Source organism: Physeter macrocephalus, chromosome 1, assembly GCF_002837175.3.
Source record: "Physeter macrocephalus isolate SW-GA chromosome 1, ASM283717v5, whole genome shotgun sequence".
Lineage (NCBI taxonomy): Eukaryota > Metazoa > Chordata > Mammalia > Artiodactyla > Physeteridae > Physeter > Physeter macrocephalus.
The window spans coordinates 92,904,220-92,930,363 of NC_041214.2; the positions used below are offsets into that span (position 1 = coordinate 92,904,220).

Here is a 26,144-nt window from a genome sequence, read left to right on the forward strand (position 1 = left end):
AATTCAAGGCAAAGGAAGTCTCTATTTAAACTATTTCTATTCCCTTTAATATTATGGGACTGATTTTGGTTTAAATTCTCCCCGAAGATGTATTCCCTCTCACTTCTGTCTCTCTCGCTCTCTTGCAAATGACTTTCTGCTACAACTTGTATTAACATGAAAAATTTACATCTGCTTCTCTACCCATCTTTCTCTTGAGAGATCTCTTAGATTTCTTCCTTTCGTCTCATTTCCATTATCCTTGTCTGAATTTTTACCATAGTACATATTATTGTACTCTCAAATTACTGCCTTAGCCTCTGAAATGATCTCCTCTTTTCTCTTCCTCATATTCCACATCAATTCATACTGCATATGCCTGCTAGAGTTACTTTCTTCAAACTCCAATTTTATATCACTTTTCAAGCTCAGGAAATAACAGTGTCCCCCACACTTTGTATCCCACAAGGATCCCACATTTTTAGTAGCATCCTTCTGCTCTGAGACAGGTCTCCTCATTGCCTCTTATACCAAGATTATTCCGTTAAGGCGCCAGACAACAGCTTGTCTAGAGCAAAGAACAAAATTGGGGGCACTCTTTAGAGTGTCCAAGGTCATGTCACTAAATTAGCAACATACTTTGGAGTTTATTTTTATACGAATTCTTAGGTGCAATATACCTTTAATACAGAACATTCAGTAGAGCTAATACCTCTTTATTAAAAAGATGAACACCTTCAATTACGAATATTTATTCACTTGTAGATCTGAGTACATGTTGTAGTATGTGTTCCTTAGGCATCAAGTACTTTTCCCTTGAAATCTGTAATTAGTGACCTTCTCTCTTTTTCTAGGCTTGAACATGACAAGCAGATTTGGGAGTCTAAAGCTCAGACAGAAGTCCAGCTTCAGCAGAAGGTCTGTGATACTCTACAGGGAGAAAACAAAGAACTTTTTTCCCAGCTAGAAGAGACTCGACATCTATACCGTAGTTCTCAGGATGAATTAGCTAAGTTGGAATCAGAACTGAAGATTCTCAGAGACCAGTCAACTGATTTAAATAACTCTTTAGAAAAATATAAGGAAAATAAAGAAAATTTGGAAGGGATCATAAAGCAGCAAGAGGCTGATATCCAAAATTGTAGGTTCAGTTATGAACAGCTAGAGACAGATCTTCAGGCCTCCAGGCAACTGACCAGTAGGCTGCATGAAGAAATAAACATGAAAGAGCAGAAGATCATAAGCCTGCTTTCTGCCAAGGAACAGGCAGTCCAAGTAGCTGTTGCTGAACTGCATCAGCAGCATGATAAAGAAATTAAAGAATTGGAAAATCTGCTGTCCCAGGAGGAAGAGGAGAATACTGTTTTAGAAGAAGAGAACAAAAAAGCTGTTGACAAAACCAATCAGCTTATGGAAACACTGAAAAACATGAAAAAGGAGAACATGCAACAGAAGGCTCAGTTGAATTCCTTTGTTAAATCCATGTCTTCTCTCCAGGATGACCGAGACCGTATAGTAGGTGACTACCAACAGCTGGAAGAGCGACATCTCTCTGTGATCTTGGAAAAAGACCAACTCATCCAGGATGCTGCTACTGAGAATAATAAGCTGAAAGAAGAAATTCGATGCTTGAGAAGTCATATGGATGATCTTAATTCTGAGAATGCCAAGCTCAATGCAGAACTGATCCAATATAGAGAAGACCTGAACCAAGTGATATCAAGGAAGGACTGTCAGCAAAAGCAGCTCCTTGAAGCTCAACTTCAGCAGACTAAGGAGGTGAAAAGTGAGTATGCTAAATTAGAAGAAAAGCTCAAGGAGTCTGAGGAAGCAAAGGAGGAGCTGCAGAGGTCCTCTCTTGCCCTACAGGAAGAGAAACGAGGTTTATCTAAAGAGATTGAGAACTTAAAATTATCTCTATCCCAACTAAAGAAACAATTGACAGCCTTGCAAGAAGAAGGTACTTTAGGAATATTCCAGGCCCAATTAAAAGCAAAAGAAGAAGAGGTAGAGAAGTTAAATACTACCCTTTCTTTGTCTCAGAAGAGAATTACAGAACTGGAAGAGGAATTCGTTCGTGTTCAGAAGGAAGCTGCCAAAAAGGTAGGGGAAATTGAAGATAAGCTGAAGAAAGAATTGAAGCATCTTCATCATGATGCAGGGATAATGCGAAATGAAACTGAAACAGCAGAAGAGAGGGTGGCAGAGTTAGCAAGAGATCTGGTAGAGATGGAACAGAAGTTACTCATGGTCACCAAAGAAAATAAAGATCTCACAGCACAAATCCAGTCTTTTGGAAGGTCAATGAGTTCCCTACAAGATAGTAGAGATCATGCCAATGAGGAAGTTGAAGAACTGAAAAAGAAATATGAGGCCAGTCTGAAGGAGTTGGCACAGCTGAGAGAACAGCAGGGCCTCTTAAGCAAGGAGAGAGATGTTCTTGTTTCTAAAGCTGCATTTCCAGTTAACTCCACTGAGGATAACAGCTTGCCCCACCTTGAGAAACTTAACCAACAACTTCTATCCAAAGATGACCAACTACTTCACTTGTCCTCACAACTAGAAGACTCTTACAACCAAGTGCAGTCCTTTTCCAAGGCTATGGCCAGTCTACAGAATGAGAGAGATCGCCTGTTGAGTGAACTGGAGAAATTCCGCAAGTCAGAGGAAGGGAAGCAGAGGTCTGCAGCCCCACCTGCAACCAGCCCAGATGAAGTACAGAGTTTAAAAAAAGCTATGTCATCACTTCAAAATGACCGAGACCGACTAGTGAGTATCTAGGTTTCTCTTTCCGATCTTCTTTTGAGAGTTTTTGAAACTTTCTTTAAATTGATTTTCATTTCTATAGAAAATGATAAAAAATTTTTATTCTTATTATCTGGGCATTCTAGGACAATTCAGACCTTTTAGTCTGGATTTAATACCCTATAGTTTGTTTTTGCCTCTCTTTCCAGCATCCTCTTTTACTGCTTCTCTATTCATCCTCTTCATTTCAGCCAAACTGATTTACTCACCCACAAACTGATCTACTTACCCACGTTACCATCCTCTGAAACAAAATGTCCTCTCCATTTTCCTTTTTTGGGCACATATTTCCTACTCTTTAAACGTTGCCCCAGAGCTCAAATCCTCTGGCTACATTTCCAGATCGCTTGATTGTCTATTACCTTCTGTCTGTACTTCCCTAGTGCTTCTCTTTTCCTTTGTCCCATATTGCCTTGATATATATGGGTGTGTGTGTATGTGTGTGTGTGTTTAATTTCTATGTCCTTAGTTTTTATTTCCCCAATTAAATTGTAAACTCTTGGTAAATGTGTCATGTCTTATACTTGTTCATATTTCCCATGGTTTTTAGCAGAAGGGTAGTTAATCATATGGTAGATAATCAAAAATTGATGCATATTCTCTATATGTGTGGTTGTTACTGAAAACACTTTTCTCTATTTTGTGAAGTTGTCATGTAGGGAAATTATAGGAACTTTTGAGACTGAGGCTTTTATATCTGCCATGAACAAATCATAAAGCCTAGGCAGGGTTATAAATCACATGAAGGCCTGACAGTCTGACTCAATGATATTGCATACAGACTCTGCTACAGCCACTGAGGCCCTTCTGCATACTTACTGAATGTATTGTTAATTGTCCATCAACTCTTCTTTTCCACATATCTTGTTCTCAGTCTGTCTCATGAGCATTGAAGTTTCTAGTCTCTCAGCCACTGGCTGCATGTACGATAACTTATTTCAATCACTATCAGTTTAAACATTCAGCCTAGGCCAGTAGTTTGTCACCTCTGCCTACACTATGCTTCCTTTCCCTCAGGACCACCCAAGAGATGAGCTAGGTCTGAAAGGAGCTTAGATGACTTTGGTTTTCTTCTTTACGTAATTAGTCAAAGGGAAGTTTTGCAAATAAAGTCGGAGGGTCTAAGTGGCAAGCAGTTAACCCAGGGGATTCTAGGATTCTATTAGGGCATAACAAACAACTCTGAAAACATTCTGGAGTTTTCATATGTGTTCAAACTTTCTTAGGATTTTCCCATACTCAGATGAAGCACTCCTACCTAAAGGCTGTAGAGCAAATCTCTAGAGGTGCCTTTTTGTTTGTCTATACTTATTTCAGTCTGAAAATGATTTGAGGTAGCATATAAAGATATGAACAGTTTTTCAAGATAATATAAGGTGAGGAACTGGGAAGGAAAAGAAAATTAGGATCTGAGAGAAAAAGATTAAACCAGGAGTAAGTTTAGTTTAGGAGTAAACTTATCCCAAAGGGATATCACAATATCCTATTAGAAAGATGGACCACTAATTTTGCTCTGAGGTCTGGCAGCCATCAGAAGTACGGAATTTTAAAACCTTGTGTATGAATTGCAGTGTCCATATTTTAGGGAAAAGGAAGAAAGTAAAACTACTTGGAACAGATAAGAATAGTTATTCTTTAAGTATTGAGGCCTGCAAGAAATTTCTTCTGTGTTTCCATAGGGAGGACACTATGAAGTTATGAAACATTCTCTACTTCTCTACAGTAAATATAATAATTGTTTTATAGGGTTTTTATTTAGCTGTCCCTTGATGTAAGTGCATAGCAAAAGAATTTTGAGTAATTCACTAAAGTTACCTCTGCAAGTGGCTAAAATGCAGTTCTAGACACACAGCTTTTTGATGATCTGCTCTATTCCAAAGGTAACATTTAGAGTATCTGGACTAGAGGAGTGAGTGAATTGCATAAAGAATATATGTTTGCTTTAAAACAAAACAAAAATATGTTTTGATTTTAGTTTTGGGTTAAAAGATAAAGCTATACACACATATTTGATGAGTCACTAAATTCTACAATGTTTGATAAGAAGAACAAACAGTAGCATTCCCAACCCTGTTTCTCCTTCTTCTGAGGCAATCTGCTTTCAACCCTTTTAATTTGTAATTTTGCTGTTTCCTCAGTAGCTAAATATCATGTTTATAGTGCCTCTTGGCTTTTCATTCTTTGCATTAGCTGTTGACTTTCTTATATGCTAACAGGGTTTAATTCTCTTTACTCCCTCTGTTTTCAGAGTATAGACATACATTTTCAATATACAACCCCTTCCCCATTGTCCTGATGTAATTTAATTTTAATATTGATTAAATCAATATTCAATGTTTACATTTTTATGACTACAAATGCTATTAGACCTGAGATATGTGTTACTGTTATTTTCCTCAACACCTTTGTTTTTCCTGGAGTGAATAACTGTGTTTTTGTTGTTGTTGCTTGCTTAGTTTTCTTTGTACTTATCAATGTAATTAACGCCAGATATACTGCCATTTAATCCACATTTTTCAAGATGTTTATTCCTATATATTTAGTCTTCAGGAAGAAAATTCTCTTGGAATCTCTTTTTTGCTCGTAAATGAATCAGTTGCCCTGTACTCCTAGGACACAGTTTTCATGTTAGAATATCTCCCTCCATTTCTCTCTTGTGTTAGAGTTCCTGTTTCTTGTATTCTGTGTTTTCCTCATCTTGGTTTTGTGCCATCATTTTGTTGGAATAAATCATTCAGTAGCTCTCTAAGAAAAGATACAGGGGAGGTAAATTTATTGAAAATGTCGTGTCATCTCTTACACCTGATTGATAGTTTGGCTGAGTATAGAATTCTAGGCTGAAAATAATTTCCCTTCAAAATTGTGAAGACATTGGTCTGTTCCCTTTTAGCTTACATTGTGGTTCAGCAGTCTAAAGATATTCTGATCCTTGATCCTTTGTATATGAGATAGTTCTGTCTCTGTCTCTCTCCCTCTCTCCCTCATCGCTTATCTCTTTCTCTCTCTCTGGAAATACAGCTGGACCTTGAACAACATGGCTTTAAAATGCATGGGTTCACTTATACGTAGATTTTTTTCAGTATAAATACTACAGGATCAGTGGGTGGTTAGCTCTGTGGATGCAGAACAGCAGATATATTCAGTAGAAGAACCGCATATATGAAGGGCCGACAATAGTATACATGGATTTTTGACTACACGGTGGGTGGGTACCCCCACTCCTTCCTTGTTCAAGGGTCAACTGTAAATAGACTCTTTTAGTCTTGTGTGTTCTGACATTTCATGATAATGTATTTTGGTGTGGGTCTATTTTTATCATTCTGTCTAGTCCTTTGAATCTAAGAAGTCATGCTCATCAATTTTGGGCAATTCTTTTGAATTCTATTTTGCCATTTTCCCCCATCCTTTTTCTCTATTGCCTATTTTTCCCTGGAAATCCTGTTGTTTAGGTGTAGGGCCTTCTGGATTGGCTCTATAATTTTCTTACCTTTTTTTTGCTTGTTTTTGCTTTACTTTGGGAAGATTTTCTTACCTTCATCATATGAATCCTATATTGAAGTTTTCATTTTTGCTATCACGTTCCTGATTTCTAAAGATTTATTTATTTATTTATTTTGTCTCGTGGATATATATTCTTAATTTACCTCTCCAAGAAGATTGGGGGTAGTTTTGTTCTTTGAAATTTTTTCATAATGAGTTTTTCTTTATAATTTTAAAATTTCTACTATAATGTTTCTAATTTCCAATATTCTCTTAAGTCTTTGAGTACATGACATTCTTTCTTCTGCTGATGTCTTCTGAATTACTTTTCTTCTAGTTTCTTTTTATCCCTGCCTAATGTTAGCTCTTCTTCAGGTGAGGGTTAATCCTTGATTTATTCTTCATGTTTGTGGGCAGAGTCTAAAATGCTTGTGGGTGGGACTTACCAGCTGTGAGTTTCAGTGCATGGTGATCTTGCTGAGCTTTTGAGGGTAGTCCCCATGTTGATATTTTTAGTTCCTCTTGAGTTGGTCAGATTTTCTAGAGAAGACTTCTCAATTTCCCTTAGGACGGTAAAGGCCTCTGTGCCAGCGCTCTTCAAGCTAAATAGGGGAAAGGCTTCAAGCATTCAGAAGGCATACATTCACTTGATCACCCTTGTTTTGGAGCAGTACCGTTACCTTCTACTGTACCTAGTGTTTCATAGTCCAGAGACACTCTTTTAACTTTTTCTAGAGAATAAAATTCTAGTTGTCTGTCAGAGTAACAAAAAGTGTGGAACTGGGAGGGTATTTAGGGATGTAGTTGTTCTCAAGCAGTTTTCATCGAATCCTCCTTATTTCAGCTATCACCTCCTCCTCCCTACCCCCATCACCATCTTTTCCAGAGGTACTTGGTGCTGTTAATTCCTGAGCCTTTTGAAGAGTCTGAAGAGTAAATTCTATTGGTTCTTGGCTTTTCCTACTGCCAGCTTAAGACTTGCCTTTCCCAGATCTGTTAAGTCAGTTACCATTTATGCATCTGCTTTTCAGTTTCTAAAATTAATTTTGTTGCTGCTGAGTCCTCTCTTGTTCTTCTTGTTCTTGTGTTTTATGCTTATAAAATGATGCCTTTATTGTAGCGTTAGTGATATTTCCAGAAAGGGTGAAAGAGATGTGTGTTCAAGGCCTCTCTCTTTGCCCAGATGTCCTGACATTATTTCTTACTACCAAGCTTTTAAAGAATATTGGGGATAAAGAGTTAGAAGATATATCTGGAATGTAGATAGGCAGTTTTGCTAATTAAAGGCAAGTTCATCATCATCATCACTACCACTAACTTTTATGTGTGGTGTGCATTAATTTTCTCATTGAATTCTCATAATCTTTGTGAGGAGTACTATAATTACATTCATTTTATAGGTGAAGGAAATTAAGGCTTAGAAGGTGTGTGGAACATGCATAGCATCACACACTATGAGGGCAGGTTAGCTGACTCCAAATTCTAACTGCTCTTAACACTGGGCCTGGGCATCAATGCCTTCTTTCTAATCAACATTAGCTAAACTAGAACTAAGATTGATATTCATGTAAGAAAGTTTAGAAGCCTAGCCAGGGCACATGGCTAAATAGAAAGCCAATCTATCTTTACACTTCTTGTTCTAGGGATTTACCACCCACCAAAAAGCTGTTAAGTCCCTTAAGTCTATCCTATCTCAGAGTTGTAGATCTAGGGTCAACTTAGGACCTCAGGGCCAGTGGGCTGGGGTTGAAGTTGCAGTAGTGGTCAGCCCCTACAGCCTTGATGGCCACTCCATCAGGAGATTCCCACCAGCCTGGCTGCATGTATTTCACCATTTTAGGGATTCATGCTGCCATTATGTCAGTGGACTGTTAGGTGCTGGTAGTCAGTTGTGATGTTGACTGACTTAGTAGGGAGGTGCTGCTGACTTACAACTGAATGAATGAAATGTGATGAATCACCCTTTTACTCTCCTTTTGGTTAAAGCTGAAGGAATTGAAGAATCTGCAGCAGCAATACTTACAGATTAACCAAGAAATCACTGAGTTACGTCCACTGAAGGCTCAACTTCAGGATTATCAAGATAAGACAAAAACATTTCAGATTATGCAAGAAGAGCTCAGGCAGGAAAACCTCTCCTGGCAGCATGAGCTGCATCAGCTCAGGTATGGTAATCCCTGCTTTTTAATCCTTTTCTTTTAGTTTTTTGTGTTTTTTTAAATGAAATAATTATAGATTTATGGGAAATTGCAAAAATAGTACAAAGAGCTTTCATGTACCCTTCATCCAGTTTCCCATCACTATAGTACAATTTCAAAACCAGGAAATTGATATTGGTACGATTCAGAGATCTTATGCAGATTTCACACCAATTTGACATTCACTCAAGTATGTGTATAGTTCTGTGCAGCTTTATCATATGTGTGGACTCATGTAACCACCACTACAACAAGGTATACAGCTGCCCTATCATCACAAATATGTCCTTTGTGCTACTAGTTTATAGTCACACTTTTCCCCTCCCTCCCATCCCCATATCCCTTACTTCTGGCAACCACTAATCTGTTCTCCATCTCTATAATTTTGTTTCATTCTGAGAATTTTTTAAAGTATGCAACCTTTTGAAATTAGCTTTACCCATGCATAATGCCCTTGACATCCATTAACATCATTGCATGTATCAATACTTCATTCTTCTTATTGATGAGTAGTATTTCATGGTATGAATGTACTGCTTTAACCATTCACTCATTGAAGGACGTGTTGTTTCTAATTTTTAGCTATTATAAATAAAGCTGCTATAAACATTTGTGTATTGGCTTTTATGTGGACAATAAGTTTTAATTTCTCTGAGATAATTGCCCAGGAGTGCAAATGCTAGGTCATATAATAAGTGGCGTTTAGTTTTTTAAGAAACTGCAAAACTATATTCCAGAATGACTGTATCATTTTATACTCCTACCAGCAATATATGAGTGGTCCAGTTTCAATATCAAATGCTACATCATTATCAGCATTTGATATTGTAACTAAATTTTAGTTTTTTACAGGTATGTAATGCTGTTCCACTGTGGTTTTAATTTGCATAATGGCTACTAATGTTGAACATTTTTTTACATGCTTATCTATAGGTCCTTTTTGATGAAATATTTGATCATGTATTTTGTCTATTTTCTAAGTGGGTTGTTAATTTTTACTGTTGAGTTTTGAGAGTTCTTTATGTATTCCAGATACAGGTTTGTTTTTTTTTCGTTTGTTTTTTTTCCTCTCTCTAGTTGTGGCGTGCAGGCTGCAGGGCGTGTGGGCTCTGTAGTTTGCGGCACACAGGCTCTCTAGTTGAGGTGCACGAGCTCAGTAGTTGTGGTGCGCAGGCTTAGTTGCCCCGCGGCATGTGGGATCTTAGTTCTCTGACCAGGAATCAAACCCGCACCTCCTGCATTGGAAGGTGGATTCATTATTGCTGGACCACCAGAGAAGTCCCCAGATACAGGTTTTGTCAGATACATGGCTTGCAAATATTTTCTTCCAGTCTGCAGTTTATTTTTTTCATCCTTCCATTGAGAAGGTCTTTTTAATTTTGATGAAATCAATTTATTGATTACTTTTCTCTTTATTCAGATTCAGTAATTTTTATTGTCTGTCTTCAAGTTCACTGATTTATTTTCTTTTTCCTTCATCACTTCCAATCTGCTATGGAGTCCATTGAGTTAGCTTTTTATTTTGGCTATTGTATTTTTTCATTCTAAAATTTCCATTCAGGTCTTCTTTATATCTTGCTGAGGCTTTCTCTGTTTTCATTTATTTCCAGTGTGTTAGTAATTGCTTGTTGAAGCATTTCTATGATGACCACTTTAAAATACTTCTATAATTCCATATATATTGTTCCAACATCTGTGTCATCTCGGGTGTTGTAATCTATTGATTTTCTTTTCTCAATCAAGTTGTGATTTCCCTGGTTTTTAGTATGATGAGTGATTTTCACTTGTAACCTGGACTTTTTGGAGTCCTATAAGTTTTAAGACTCAATCTTACTTAAATCTTTGGTAGGCTTCCACTGACACCATGCCAGCAGGGGAAGGGGAACACTGCCACTTTACTGCTAGAGGAGGGTGAAGTCCAGTGGGCTCCCTACTCAGCCTTCATTGATAACCCTTAGTGGGAGGCAGTGCCCTGATACTGCCAGAGGAAGTCCAGGCTCCCCACTTAGTGCTCCACTGAGACTGCAGTTAGCAGGGAGCAGTGCCTCATTACTGTTAGGTGAGAGTAGAAGTCTAAGCTCCACACATGGCTTCCATTGATACCACTCAGGGGTGTGGAGGGCAGTACTTCATTGTCACTGGGCAGTGGTGAAAGTCCAGGCTCCCCATTTAATCTCCACTGACACTGCAGGAGGGTGATTGAGGAGGGGCACCTGTTACTACTGGTTAGTGCCCACAGTCCAAACTTCCCTTCTGGCCTCTTCTTTTACTACCTCTGCAGGAACAGGGGGGAACATTTTAGTCTGTTATGGGTGGAGGTGGATGTCCAGGCTCCACATGTTGTCTCCAATGACCCCACGTGGCCTCTTCTGACACCACCTAGCAGGGAGGGTGAGGTGCACCTAGTTACCTCCAGGCAAGAATGACACTAATCTGTTCACTAGGAGTTTGTTAATGGCGGTAGGGAGATACTGTAGTCTTTCCATGGTGTTCTGCTGCAGTTGGGTGGTTATTGTCATTAATGTTTCTGTCTTGCTAGTCCTCCCCTTCCTGGGCCTTTGGCAAAAGACAGCAATCTTTCCTTGGCACTCATTCGTGTTCTAAGTTGTTGGATCCTCCCTCACCCAGTTTGGGATATGTCGAATTCAAAAAGAAAAACCAGTGAAGTCACCACCATGTCATTCCTTAAGTCCTAGAGTACTGAGCTTCTCTACCTTCTTCTCCATCTTTTCCAGTCGTCTTATGTTTGGTTTTATATATAATTTCCAAGGTTTTTAATCTATACTTAGTGGGCGGAATAAGGAAATATGCATCTACTCCATCTTGTCTGGATCTAGAAATCCAAGCCCTTTTCCTTTAAAGATGACTAACAGTGCTATATGTTCTATTAGAGGGGAAAAAATTATGATAGGAACTCAAATTTTGGATGGTTTTTTAATTCATTGTTTCAGATTTGATCTGAAAAGTAAAGGTAAAGAATAAGTGCTTAACAGTATATAAAAACAGGTCCTGTTGTTGCAGCCTCATTGTTGGGACTTTATTACTGCTTAGTGTAAGATGGTGGTACATGCCACCTTAGTAAAATCAAACCCAGAGTTTTCAGAGTTTGATACTAAAAGGGGAAATCTCCATGTTGGAAAGTGCTGCTGATCAAGCAGCACCTGCTGTGTCTCACCTGCTGCTACAGGACTAACATAGGCAAGTGAATACAGAGAATATGAGGTGGAATCTAGAGTCCCATCCAGGTTACATTATCTACCATGATAACAGATATCAATATAGTAAAATAATTATTGTAACATCCCTAAGAGAGCTCTTAATGTGTAGATAGAAGAGATTTGTTCCTTCACAAATCCTAGATGCCATGCACTTTACTAACGTTATATTTCAAAATAAACCTTAAGCAAGGTTTATAGAGCAAAATGCTTTTAGAATTTGGTCATTTGAATTTTATGGAGTGAAATTACATCCAAAAGATTTTCATATTCAACATCTTTACAGACTTTCTTATAAGTGAAAATGTATTAAACTTATTCCATGGAGTTGGCAACTTCGTCAGATAATACAAGAACACATTTTTTTAATCAAAGGATGATTGCAGAGAAGGTAAAAAAACTGAATTTTTGCTCTCTGGGAATACAAATTGCTTCTGTTTCTTCTTTCTGGAATTGAACCCTAGAAGAAAGATGCTCTATTTCAACCTCATCCTTTTTTCCGCCAGGGAATAGCTGCCCTAGCTTATTCTGTTAGAATCTCAATTCACCATCAAGAGATCATCTTCCCTCAGATGCACATTAATGTTGACCACTGAATTTAGGGCCCCCCAAAGGTGATTGGGAGCTCAGAGGAACATCACCTTGTTGTCTCCCATATTATCTCCAGATCACCTGGAACTAAAAAAATATTGTGTCCAGTTGCTAGTGTAAACGGAAGAAGGGCTGCAAGGCTCTAAAGGGTTATTTTCTGCAGCAACTTGTTCCTCTTTAAACTTCCTCACAGGGCACTCTGAAAGGATACTTTCCTTATAAAGTTGACCCTAAAGGGAAGAGAAAAAGAGGGAGAAAAAATAATGATTTCTGGTCTATTGATTTTTTTCTTCCCTCATTTTCTCCCTTTCTACCTTTCTCTTAGCCTTTCTCTCTTTACCTTCCACATTTGAGCAGTTTTGAAGAAAAGAAAAATTGTATATCAAGTGGATGTGAGTAAATTATGAGAAGGAAAGGAAGACATTTTACTTCACTTTTAGAAGAAGAAAATGAGGACACAGATTTGATTCACTGACTCTAGGACCAGTTTCTTTAGCTGAATATCTTTAAGACTCCCTGTTTTCTGCTCTTGAAATACTTGGGAGAAGTGAGGTTTTCATACATGAAAAAGCTGGAACATCTCATTTAGGCTTCTATGGCACTGGGTTTGGCTTATGAGAAGAGCCCGGACTTATACAATAACATTGTAGCTACTGATTTGCTTATTCTGCTCTGGTTCCTGTGCTCTCTTACTTAAGGGGTAAGTGAGGTATAACCCGTTTATGGCTGTGTTCTCTTAAGTAATCAGGTTTGTTCCTTAGTGCCTCTTCTCCATTGAGGGTGTCTCCACACCATAACTACTTGTCCATCTTTCTAAACGAAATCGTGGCTTAAAGTTTTATGGAAGAATTGTGATCTTTCTTGTGCATTCTCAGTCTTACACTCCTTCTTTCTTATTCTCTCTCATTTTTCACAGACAAATATCGGAGAAAGTGTTTTAGAAAATTTCTGTGCCTTTTCCATATAGTGGCCTTGTAATAAAAATTTAGTTTCTAAGTTTTAGCTCTGCCTTTAAAAAAAAATCTGACTGTAATCCAAGTCACCTCTTGACATAGCAGGATTATTTCATAATTGGTGTATGTCCTTTAGAAAAGAAAGGACCATTTTACCTTACTTGTAGAGAGAAACAAAAAAGTCAGATGCAATTCAAATAAAACCTTATATTATTAGGAAAAAATTAGAGACATGGGTACTATTCAAAGTAAAGAGGTGCTGCAGAAATTTGATTACAATCCTAATGGTTTTTTTCAATCATAGTGTAGAAAGAAGTAGAACTAAAGAATATGGCAGAGAGGCAGTTTTTGACAGAACTACGGAAAATTAGCTGGGGTCAAATAGAAGGTTCCCTTTTGGTCAAATTCAGGGGATAAATAAATATCAGCAGTCTATATTTGTTGAGTGATTGTGATATGCCAGGCTCTGTGTTTGGTGCATGACATAAAGTATCTCATTTAATCCCCACAATAATCCTAAGGAATAGATCATTTATTTCCATTTTACCAACGAGGCTCACAGAGATTAAGTTACTTTTACTCAGTCTCATGCCTAGTGTATGATAGAGCCAGCATTTGAACCCCGATCCTTCAGACTCTACAGTTGCATTCTCATAACCCTGATAGTATACTGTATCATGGCATCGCCTTTCTGAAGAATTACAGTGGTTTCCCATTGCTTAGAGTAAGTTTTATTTAGCATGGTGTTCAATGCCCCACAGGGTCTGACTTCTTTCCTCTCCACCCTCATTTTCTGCCCTATCCACTCTACACACTACTACCACAATTCCAAAACTCACTATATATATTCATTCTTGTGCCTTTTGTTCTGTTTGCTCCCTGAACCTGGAATGCTTTTCCTATTATAGAAACCTGCCTCACTCATTGTTCAGGATTCAGACCAAATGCCTGCTTTTCTTCCCCAATCCTGCCAGTTGCAATTATTTTTTAAGTTCTGCTCCATCATCTTGCTGCACAGTTCTGTTTATAACATAAATTTCTCTCTGGTTATATATTTTCTTTACTACATCTCTACAGCCCATAATACTGTTTTAAATATGCAATTATTCATCTTTGTCTCACAAGTATATTTTTGCCTGTGACTATTTCATGTTTTTTCTAGGATGGAGAAGAGTTCCTGGGAAATTCATGAGAGGAGGATGAAGGAGCAGTACCTTATGGCTATTGCAGATAAAGATCAGCAGCTCAGCCATCTGCAGAATCTTATGAGGGAATTGAGATCTTCTTCCTCCCCGACTGAGACCCACAAAGTGCAGTATCAAAGACAGGTGAGTGATTTCAGTGCTGATTGCTACTCAGAGGTAACCACTACCCAGGAAACATCAGCTTCCTGCAAGCTAAGTGCCCGTCTGCCACTATTAGGCAAACCATCTGATGACTTCCTATGAGGTGGGCAGGGTTTCTGGAAGGAAGGATTTAAGCATGAACAATGTTAAGAGAGAATTTCATCAGTGTGTGTGTCCTGGCAGGCATCCCCAGAGACACCAGCTTCCCTAGATGGATCACAAAACCTAGTTTATGAGACAGAACGTCTTAGGACTCAGCTCAATGACAGCTTAAAGGAAATTCACCAAAAGGAGTTAAGAATTCAGCAACTGAACAGCAAGGTAGGTGTTTCCTGCTAGGCTGGAGTTCACTTTCTTTTTTCCATGACTAGAATCAAGAAGGTAAGTAGAATCTGGTTAAGCGTGGCTCTAGCTATATTAGGGGACAGAAGTTTCACCTTTCTGTAAAGGTTGCTTACCCCAAAGCACTGCACACAGGGCCATTTCCTTTTCCTCACCCTTGGAGAGTCCTTGGGAGTGATTTGGAGAAACCCATTCAGTGAGAATAAAAAAGCCAACTCCTTTAGGGAGCCTTTCTCCCCAACATCATCTCCCCATCTGTATCACTTGTTAGTAATATTGAGTTAACTCCCCACAAATCCTCCCGCAAGTTTCTCTGTATTTCCCAATAGTGTGTAACAGGGAAGAGTCTCAGGAAAGAGGATTTTCATGTGTGATTAGATAACAGGGACAGAGGTGAGAGATCTGCTCTTCATTTCACTCCATTTGTAAGCCTCTTCATTGTGTATTTAATGTTCTGGAATTAAAGAAGCCAGCTAGCTTTTTCCCAAACCCCAGCCTTGCCACTCTAGACATTCTAGGGAAGCATGCTGAAGTAGAGGACCTCTTTCTATAGGGAAGAGCTGCTTTGCCACATGGTTCCTAGAGCAAAAGCCAAGGCAAGATAAAAAAAGATTATTCTTGGTGCCTTCACATCTCTGTCTTCTCCCCTCATCCATTCTCTGGCTTCTCTTCTTCCTTCATCTGCTTCCCCTCCACCATCCCCTTATGAATTATTATACTCCTGTTGCTCTCTGACTAGTCAAAGTATTCTCTAGTGGCACCTCCTCTAGTTCTGCCTTCTTCAGAGGAAGCCAGCTAGGTAGTGTATGTTAGCACTGGAAGGGATTTAAGTAATCACTGAGACTCTGGAATCCAAAAATTAGCTTTGAGGAGGGCTATAAATGTCCAAAAAATATAAGCAAAATGGTGTGTGTGTGTGTGTGTGTGTAAATTTCTCATCACAAGAACTCAGGCATTCACCAAGGGATCTGTGATCCAAAAATGGTAAAGATCAGTAGGCTGTATCACAGATGAGGAAGCTAAGGCCCAGAGGTATTAAGTAATTTGCCTGAGGTGTTAGGAGGAGGTCAGTCTGAGGTAAATATGATAATGTACATGCAAAAGCACAGTGCCTGGTTTATGTAGAAGGTACTTATTAAATGTTGTTAAATTCAACTAATTGACATTGAAGTATCAGAGACTGATAACACTATGAATTTTGGCAGAGAAATTTGCTTTTTTAAGTAGGTTTGTTGATCAAAATGAATTGGTAAAATTGCAGACCCTTTTTGTGGAGGTTGTCTGGGAATTTTTAGGGGGGCAGTGGGGAGACTCCAGAGCAGATCCTACCCGGTTCCTCTTCTAGCTTAGTCAGTTGTTTCCAGAAAGTTCTGCCCTTCATAGCTCTGTAACACCTCCTCTTTCTAGGAACTATTCAGTAGACCCCATCTCAACCTTTGTTATATTTGCCCTCCTGAACATTAGACTGTGAATCACTCTGGGCATTTGTCTTTTCTGGACAGTACTTTAAACTGCAATTCAGGGCTATTAGTAGATGATGAGGTCATTTTAGTGGGCAGCAACTGAAACATTTTTCATGTGAATGTTTTACTGAAGTAAAACACCGAAAAGCACACAAATCACAAGTACATCATGGTATATTTTCAGAAAGTGAAGACACCTGTATAAGCAGCACCCAGATCAAAAATCAGAACATACCAGAACCCCAGGAGTCCCTTGTGTCTTCTATTCAGTACCACCACCTTAGAACTATGTATAAGTGGATCATATCTTCTCTTTTGTTTGCTTCATTTATTTTGTGAGATTCATCCATGTTGTTGTGTATACTGTGATTTTTCTGTTCTCATGCTGTGTAGTATTTATTACATTGTAGGCATATAACAATTTCTCTATTAAAGAACTTTTGGGGTTTTCAGTTTTGAGCTATTACAAATAGTGCATATAGTTTTATTTTATAAAAAGTAAAAGAGATTGAAAATATGTATTATGTAATATATGATAAAGAATATAATTTGTTTTGAGAAACTTTAGTTTCAGTTACTTATATTTATATACTGCGTTCTGGGTCATTATCAAAGTTATGTTTTCTTTAACAGCTTTATTGAGATATACTTCACATACCACTTAAAGTATGAGAAACACTGCTTTAGATCACTGTCATTCTGGGTGAGAAAGAGTTCTTCCTTTAGAAATCAGCTGTAAGGAGGTATCTCCATCCCTATGGTTGGTCATTCACTTATTCATCATTCATCAAAAACAAATAACTATTATCTGCCTTCTATGAGCCTGGCCATACATTAGGTATTGAGGATACACAGTGACCCCTCATGGAGCTAATTGTTTGGTGATATTAAAGCCTCACTCTAAATGGGTCCCAGCTAGCTAGGAGGACTGCTTCTTAGGTCCTAGCATGGGATGGTAGTAGATGGGCTGTCAGCATAGAATGTCTCCTCTCCAAGCCACTGCCCTAATTCTTTCCATGGATGCTCAGATTTTATATGTATCTCTGCCAGCATGGTTGGATATTTGTATGTAATGCAAACTTAAAACATGAAACTTAAAACTTAAAAACATGAGGGGAATGATTATTGGTATCATGTAGTCTCTATTATTCCCTCCTACTGTTTTTACAAGTATAGATATGATGAAATACAGTAGCTTATGAGTTAGAGCAGAGGTCAGCAAACTTTTTCTTAAAGACTCAGTAAATATTTTGTGTTTGTAGGCCATACCATTTCTGTTACAACTACTAGCTCAGCTCTGCAGTTGTAGCACGGAAGCAACCACAGATGACACATAAACAAATGGGGTGGTTATGTTCCAATAAAACCTTATTTACAAAGAAAAGGCAGGGACTTCCCTGGTGGTGCAGTGGTTAAGAATCCGCCTGCCAGTACAGGGGACACGGGTTCGATCCCTAGTCTGAAAAGATCCCACATGCCGCAGCGCAACTAAGCCCGTGCGCCACAACTACTGAGCCTGTGCTCTAGAGCCTGCGAGCCACAACTACTGAGCCTGCATGCCACGACTACTGAAGCCTGCATGCCCTAGAGCCCTCACGCCACAACTACTAAGCCCACGCTCCACAACTATGGAAACCCGCGCACCTAGAGCCCATGCTCCTCAACAAGAGAAGCCACCACAATGAGAAGCCCGTGCAGTGCAACGAAGAGTAGCTCCTACTCGCCACAACTAGTGAAAGCCCATGTGCAGCAATGAAGACCCAACACAGCCAAAAAAAAAAAAAAAAAGGCAGTAGGCCGTGGCTTATAGTTTGCCAACCCCTAAATTACAGGGATCTACGTCTATCCTAGACAGAACAGTGCAGACATTACAAAAGGTGGTTTGTATGAGGGTGGCTTAAAAGCAGTTAGACTTCTTCAGTTACAGGAATTTTTGCTTCCAGTGAGTTTTACTGGTCTACCCTTTCTCCTCTAGATCTTCCAAGAAAAATGTGTTGGATTTTTTCAACACTGAGTGATTCGGGGGGGGGTTGGTTTTTTTGTTTATTTGTTTGGTTTTTCTTGGTATGGTTTGGGCTGCTTACTGTGGCCAGGAAAGTTGACTTTCTTCTATATTAGGAGAGGACCATATTACTCTCTGTCTCAGAACCCAGTAGTTGTCATTGTACCCAGCTACCTTTGTTTTCCAATTAGTATTGCTTCTTAAACATTTATATTCTTTCTTTTACTAACTGTTCCCACCCCTGAAAAAACCTACAACCTACTTAAGTTCCCTTGCTGAATTCTCAGATGGGACACCATCAAAAAGCAGATAGAGCTCTAGACTTGGAATCAAGAACCATACTTGAGTCCTGGCCTGCCATCTTTTAGCCACATAACATTGGACAAGTCACCATTCATCTCTTTTTTGTCATTTGTAAGTGAAGATAGTAGTTCTTCCTCTAACTCTCTCAAATAAGATAATACTTTTGAAAGTGCTTTGTAAACTGAAAATTGCTCTTTAGAGGTAAGGTTATTTGTTGTGTTTTCCATTCTGGCTATGCAAATATTTTTGTTATACCACATGGATTTCTTGTTCTAATTTTCCATATGCATTAAATGTCCTTCCCAGTCAGAGTATCTCTAAAAAACTGTTTATCGTTTCTCCTGTAAATGTTGATTCAACTTTTTTACACAAACATTAACCCAGAATACTTCCAAAAAAGAATACTTGAGAAAAGATTGAATGTGCAGCCAGGTACACCAATTTCCTTTCACATAATGTACATTATCCAACAAAGGTACTTCAAAGAGACATCTCTGTGGTTGTTAATGTATCTGGATGTTAATCATAACTAAAACTTAAAATTTGATGGCCCGCAAGTGAGGAATTAGAATTATAGTTCCAGGGGAACCGAATTCAAGTCATTGGGTAGAAGCTACAATGGGTAAATTTTTTATTCAATATGAAAAAGAAAAATATATGTTTTTGACATGGTTAAAAATGGCTTGGGCTGCTGGACACATTCAAGGGAAGACTGAATTACTACCTGTTACTCATGCAGTAGAGGAGAGCCCTGCCTTGAGTGACTGAAATGCTTCCCCCTGTGAGAGTTGATGCTCCCAATATAGTTTCTTACATACATAGGCATAGTAGGATTTATTCTGTTTTTCCCTCTTACCACCTGTTATCATTTTTACTTTCTCGGTAGCTTGTAACTCTCTACAGCATTGAAGAATCTGCCCAGGAATATTATTGTATGAATTTTTAGGTGATAGCTTTGTCTCCAGCCATATTGAGCTCTGAGGATTATAGTCATTTATTAATAATCTCAACTTGGACCCAAGCTATTGCCGTTCTCCTTTTACAGGCCTCGGTTAGCCTATCATGTTAGATTGCTTTTGGGTTTCTGCCTCCTAGTTTTTCAGTTAATGTACTAGGCACCATACATAAAGTTTTTACCACTCTTCCAGAATTGTTTTCCTTTCTCAGTTGAAAAATTCTGAGTTTTCTCACGTTGGAGGAACACAGTGCTATTTTTGCTATTATTGAAAGAAAGGTCTTGCATAAAAAAATTAGATCCTTAAGACTCAGGGCAGTTTGCCTACACACTGCTCGTAGTGAAACTAGTGAAACAGTCCTATGGGCTGGTGCTCATCCTCTCTCCTATTTCAGTTCTCTCAACTGCTGGAGGAGAAAAATACTCTTTCCATTCAGCTCTGTGACACCAGTCAGAGTCTCCGTGAGAACCAGCAGCACTACAGCGACCTTTTCAATCACTGTGCGGTTCTGGAGAAGCAGGTTCAAGAGCTGCAAGCGGTGAGTGAGAAGGTGAGAGCCCGGGAAAAGTGTTGGGAAATTGAGTGCAGATGATAAAGCATAAAGCGCAGCATCGAAGAGGTTGATGTCTTCAGGCTGAGGATTCATTAGGTGTGATGGAGACAGTGGGAGGAGAGGAGAGGGGGAATAAGGTCCAGGAAAAACCAAAGAGTGAACGGATTAGGGGCTTCCCTGTTGGCGCAGTGGTTAAGAATGCGCCTGCCAATGCAGAGGACACGGGTTCGAGCCCTGGTCTGGGAAGATCCCACATACCGCGGAGCACCTAAGCCCGTGCATTACAGCTACTGAGCCTGCGCTCTGGAGCCTGTGAGCCCCAACCACTGAAGCCTGCACGCCTAGACCTCGTGCTCCTCAACAAGGGAAGCCACCACAATGAGAAGCCCGTGCACCTCAACGAAGAGTAGCCCCTGCTCGCCACAACTGGAGAAAGCCCGCGTGCAGCAACAAAGACCCAACTCAGCCAAAAATAAATAAATAAATAAATAAATTTTTAAAAAGACTGAATGGATTAGAAGGAAAAAGATGAGAGAGGTGGTGGGAGAGAAATCAAAAAGTGAGTGGGAAACAGTGATGACAGGCTTTTGGAAGGCTTTTTGCTTTAAGTAATAAGAAAGCTGTAGAAGATTTGGACCTGAGAAACAAAATAGGCAGAGCTGTTGACAGCAGTGGAGAGGAGAGGTTGTTGAAGTTGGAGGAGACTGAGAGTTAGGGTGGAGGTGAATAGGACATGGAAGGAAGAGGAGGGGTTGGGGAGGAGTTGTTGAATAAGGGAAGGAGCAGAGTAGCTTCTGGAATGTACATGAACCTCCACTAGAAGAAAGCAGATTTCAGTGATAAGCCTTTAAACTTTTAAGAGGAGAGATTCAAGAATGAGAATCTGAAGGAAAATCTAATAAAGAGTTTTATGTAGGAGATTAATCTATTAGAACAAAAGATTCTCACTTCTAAATTTGTACTTGAAGAGAGTGATAACGGAGGTATTCCTCTCCACATTTCTCTTCTCTCCAATGCCTAAGTGAGTTCTCAGTTTGCCTAAGCACAGTTTCTTAACTGCTTTCATCACTGAATTACTAAACTTATTCTTCTTTTAGGGACCACTGAATATAGATGTTGCTCCAGGAGCTCCCCAGGAAAAGAATGGAGCTCACAGGAAGGGTGATCCTGAAGAACTGAGGGAGCCACAGCTAAGGTTGGGGAGGAGTTCTCAACCCCGGAGTGTGTGCTATATTTGCAGAAATTGGGCAGTCATCGAGTTAGAACAGGAGTCCATTGTATGGATTTACTATGCCTTCTTATCTTACTTGCCTCACAGAATTAATGTGAGGATTAAAAAGTGACAATGCTAATAACAAGTTGCGTGTGAATAGTTTATACAGCAACCCCCCCTGCCACACACACACCTTACTAATGTTATGGTGTTCAAATGAAAGCTATTCAGTCAGTCCCTAAAATCTCTTAAAGCATTTCCTACAACTTTAAGAGACTTTCCTACATCTCTTGACAGGTATGCTTTTAAAATATTCTTTGTGTTTGTACAGTCTTCTATAAATTTTCATGCTTTATAACCTTATGAAGACTTCGGATCCCTTGTATCAGCAACTATGTCCTGCATCTAGTGATCCTGTTGTTCTCCTTTTGTCCTGAAGGTTTTCTGAAGCCCAGCAGCAGCTGTGCAACACTAAACAGGAGATGAATGAATTGAGGAAGCTGCTGGAAGAAGAACGAGACCAAAAAGTGGCTGCTGAGGCTGCCCTCTCCATGGCCGAGGAGCAGATCAGGCGGTAAGGGGCTGAGGGACACAGCCTCTGTTCACTTCTGACCCTTTCTGATCATACTCATGTGCATTTCAGTGGCCAGACTTGGGACTAATTAGGATCTAGTTCTCATCCTGAGATGGGTGCCGTAGTGCGGGTGGGATCAAGACAAGCCACGTTAATCCACGCTCAGCCCCTCCGCAATTCCCTCTTTGGCCCTGATGCAGAATGGAAATTGAGGCAGCTAATCAAGCTCTGCCTCCCAGGCCTGGCGCTGCCGTTGTCATGTTAGCACCTCACACACACTCTGCAGTGCTTGTGGAACTCAGCGGACTTGCCATTTAAAAGCAGCTCACCAATACTTATAAACATCTCCTCCTTCCTCAGCCTAGCCTACAGAAGGTGACAGACTGACATACGTGGTACCAGACCATTCTGTCCGCATCAAGGCTGCCCCTGAAAGTCTTATCTTATGGAGGAACAGACACAGAAGGGGTCCTGTGCAGCCAGCCTGGCTCTCATGAGGAGAACAGGCAGGATGGAGCTAGGCTGGGCATGTTCAGTTTCTCTTTCCAGGCTCACAAATCAGATTAAAGTGTTCCTTCTCTCCTGGAGAAGAGTGTGGGCCCTGCCAAGAGAGTCCAGGAGTTTTAGGCTAATGGACATTCCTTCACATGGAGGAAAGATCAGGAGTAGAGTTCCATCCTCCCCACCACATTTAAAAAGTGCATCCCTCTAGGCAAATGCTTGGTCAAGTTTGTGCTGTGTTTACTCACAGCCCTTTGATACATTTCTCATTTTTGTGAGAAACCATTGAGTGGATAAAGGCAGCTTCTTCATTAAATGCAGAAGTTCCAGTATTAAATAAATAAGCAAGTCAGCAAAAAATGAAGCAGAAAGCAGTAGAGGCTGCCAGTTCAGTTTAATTGTAAGAACCCCACAAAAATCTTTCTTGGATGCTTTTGCTTATTAGCTTTTAATAAATGCAAAAAAAATTAATGAGCTTCTCTGAGTCAGGTGTGGTATAGCAGAGGTTTAGAGGCACACCTGGGTTTTGAATTCTAGCTCTACATCTCACTGGCTGTGCCACCATGGAAAAGTACTTTTATCTCTTTAAGCCTTACTTTGAAGATAATAGCACCAACCTCAAACCTGAGGATAGATGTATGTAAAGCACGTGATCCAGCATCTGATCCACAGCAGGCAGTCAATTCCTGGTAATTATTACCATCTCTACTGCTGCTGAAAGAAATCTGTCTGCATGGGGGTGGGGCCATGGGAGCAGCCCTTGCTGCAAATCCCTTACCCTGCATCACATGACAAGAAGGCCATCAGCCTCTCATGCCATGGACCAATGCCTCTTTTTTTTTCTCAACACAGGTTGGAGCATGGTGAATGGGACTCTGCCCGGTCTCCTATCATTGGCTCCTGTGGCTCCCAGGAGCAGGCACTGTTAATAGATCTTACAAGCAACAGTTGTCGAAGGGTAAGAAGGAGGAAGGATAAAGAGAGGGTACTGTGCTCTCAGACAGGGCTGGCTGTGTTGAGGACAAGGGGTCAAGGAGAAGGAATGTGGGCCTGAGACTGGCAGGGTATGGAAGGTTGGAAGAAACTAGTGGAATCTGCCAAATTGTTGGCCCCGAGGGGCTTTCTCTCAGGTTACCTCTTTTCTACAGTGGTTGGAGAAGGGAAAGGGACAGATCTGTATAGAGCAAAACTCTCTGACTTTCAAATTTTCCTTTCAGACCCGGAGTGGTGCTGGATGGAAGCGGGTCCTGCGTTCGCTCTGTCATTCCCGGACACGGGTGCCACTGCTGGCAGCCATCTACTTTCTGATGGTTCATGTCCTACTCATTCTATGTTTCACAGGCCATCTATAAACCTAGCTCTCACCTTTTGGATCACTCCCCTCAGAACTCGGAATTCCCTCACCTCTAGCATCAAAACCATCAATTCCAAGGGAACAATCTTCCCACCTACAGGTCCTCTCTCCAACTCTCCACAGAAAGTGCCTGCAAAAACAGAGGCGGATATGAGCACATGTTAGAGCTGCAGGGACCAGTGAGTCTGCTTTCTTCTACTGTCCAGGGCCTGACACTTCTGCATAATCTGAGGAGGCCCCACAGTTGGTTATTGAGCCCAATATTTGTTCAGATTTTGCAGGGCCCTGATCTTTTATGGTCCTATGAAAGATGCTGAGGAATGTCTTTCAGCCAAGAGGATGGTTCCAATAAACCTGATAATCAGAAGTCCAATATCATTTTGATTGATACTTTTTTTGTCTCACGTACCTTATATTTTCTCCTGCTTCAGAGGGAAGGTGAACCTGCCATAAACAATGGCAGGGGGAATGTTCTGGGGAACATTATCTCATAGGATATCTAATTAGGTCTCTGGCAAAATAGAGCCAGAATAGAAGAACTCCCCAGGGGTTTTAGCTTTTGGATCACAGGGGAGGACGGCGTCTCTTTCCGTGGCTGTTCAGACTTAACTGGAGTGAGAGTCATGGTCCTGGACTATAAGGTGAGGGTCCCACTGCTTTTATCCCTTGATCACATGTGTACTAAGGTATTAAGTGGCCTGTGCCTTTCGTTTCACTGAAAGGCAAGAGGAACTGGCTATGGACAGTGGGATTCAATTCTTGTCATTGGTATGTTATCTGAATAAGCCTCGAATGTGGGCCCTAAGACAGTACACGAGGAACCAGTCCTAGGTGAGGCACTGACTCCCAGCCAGGGAGGTCTGACTGGTGTGACAACCATTCCTGCCGCTTGAAGTACGAAGCTGCTTTGCTGTTGGTGACAGTTATTCCGGTTTCTCATTGCGTCGTCATCTGCCCTCTGCGGTAACAGGGAGCTGAGGAAAATGGAGGGAGATTATAGAGAAGACAAAATATTTAAATCCAAGCCTGAGAATGACAGCCGGGTTTGAATTCCATTTGTGCCTATTCCCCACCTCTCCTTTCTCCAACCCTTACCCGTTGGTTATTTTCTCATTTTGCACATGTTCCCTGCCTGCTCTCACCACCCAGAGAGGAGAGAAAACTGGTGGACGGACTGATCCGCTCTAATCCTTTGTTCTGTGGTGACCAAATCATGGTCACAGCAACCCAGGAACTTTCCTGAACAACTGTAAAATAATAAAATTATTTTCAGAATGAAATACTGTGTTGGTGTGTAAATGCATGTATACACAGGTGCTTACATATATGTGTTTGCATGCTGAGGAGAGGAAGGTACCTAGAGGAAGTAGGGATGGAGTAGCCAGGAATTACCATAGGAATAGAAAGCGCTGCATATCCAGGCTTCATTCTCACTGGCCAGCATCTGGCTGCTTGCGTCCTTCTAGCCTTAGCTGCTAGACCCCAGGGTGGTGAAGCAGAGTGAGGAAATTCCATCCTAATACTGAACCAAACAAGCTGGGCCTTAGGGCATGAGATTCATGCAGGTTTTTGCCTGGGCCTGGGAGAACTGTCTGGTGCATACTGAAAACAGTTTGTCCCTGGGGATCCCTCTGGGTAGGAGTGGGGGTAGGGAAGTCTCATATGGGAAAAGCAGGATGGGCATTATTATGTGTTTATATCAAGTCACTGCTTGAGAAATGCTAGCTTACTTTCTCAAGGTACAATAAGTAAATTGAACCACGTCTATCTGGCTTTAAGGCCCGTGCTTGCTATGTCTCACTGCCTCTCATCAAGAGTGAACTTGGGGGACTTCCCTGGCGGTCCAGTGGTTAAGACTTGTGCTCCCAATGCAGGGGGCACAGGTTCAATCCCTGGTCAGGGAGCTAAGATCCCGCATGCCACACGGTGCGGCCAAAAAAAAAAAAACAAAAGAAAAGAGTGAACTTGGGACATTTGCTAAGGAGAGATGGACTTGATTATTTTTTAATTTAATTTTATTGAAGTGTAGTTGATTTACAATGTTGTGTTAGTTTCTGCTGTACAGCTAAGTGATTCAGTTATATGTATTTTTCATATTCTTTTCCATTGTGGTTTATCACGGGATATTGAATACAGTTCTCTGCTATACAGTAGGAACTTTTTGTTTATCCATTCTTTTTTTTTTTTTTTTTTTTTTTTTTTGTGGTATGCGGGCCTCCCTCTGTTGTGGCCTCTCCCGTTGTGGAGCACAGGCTCCGGACGCGCAGGCTCAGCGGCCATGGCTCACGGGCCCAGCCGCTCCGCGGCATGTGGGAT

General features: G+C 40.4%; 1 protein-coding gene across 11 annotated transcripts in view; it reads left to right on the forward strand.

Annotated features, from left to right (window-relative positions):
- Positions 1-25,108, forward strand: part of GOLGB1 (golgin B1) — an 85,213-nt gene extending 60,105 nt beyond the window's left edge. For 7 of the 11 annotated variants that reach the window (XM_007106934.4, XM_028493139.2, XM_007106937.4 and 4 more), the window contains 9 exons: positions 834-2,748; positions 8,251-8,429; positions 14,384-14,549; positions 14,751-14,888; positions 20,028-20,183; positions 21,284-21,381; positions 21,839-21,973; positions 23,327-23,432; positions 23,692-25,108. In XM_007106934.4, coding sequence (XP_007106996.1) covers positions 834-2,748; positions 8,251-8,429; positions 14,384-14,549; positions 14,751-14,888; positions 20,028-20,183; positions 21,284-21,381; positions 21,839-21,973; positions 23,327-23,432; positions 23,692-23,826 — 3,028 coding nt within the window. In that variant the 3' untranslated portion in view covers positions 23,827-25,108. The remainder of the gene's footprint in view (positions 1-833; positions 2,749-8,250; positions 8,430-14,383; positions 14,550-14,750; positions 14,889-20,027; positions 20,184-21,283; positions 21,382-21,838; positions 21,974-23,326; positions 23,433-23,691) is intronic. The other 4 variants (XM_007106935.4, XM_007106940.4, XM_007106944.4 and 1 more) reach the window with 2 other exon arrangements.
- The last annotated feature ends 1,036 nt before the right edge of the window (positions 25,109-26,144 follow it).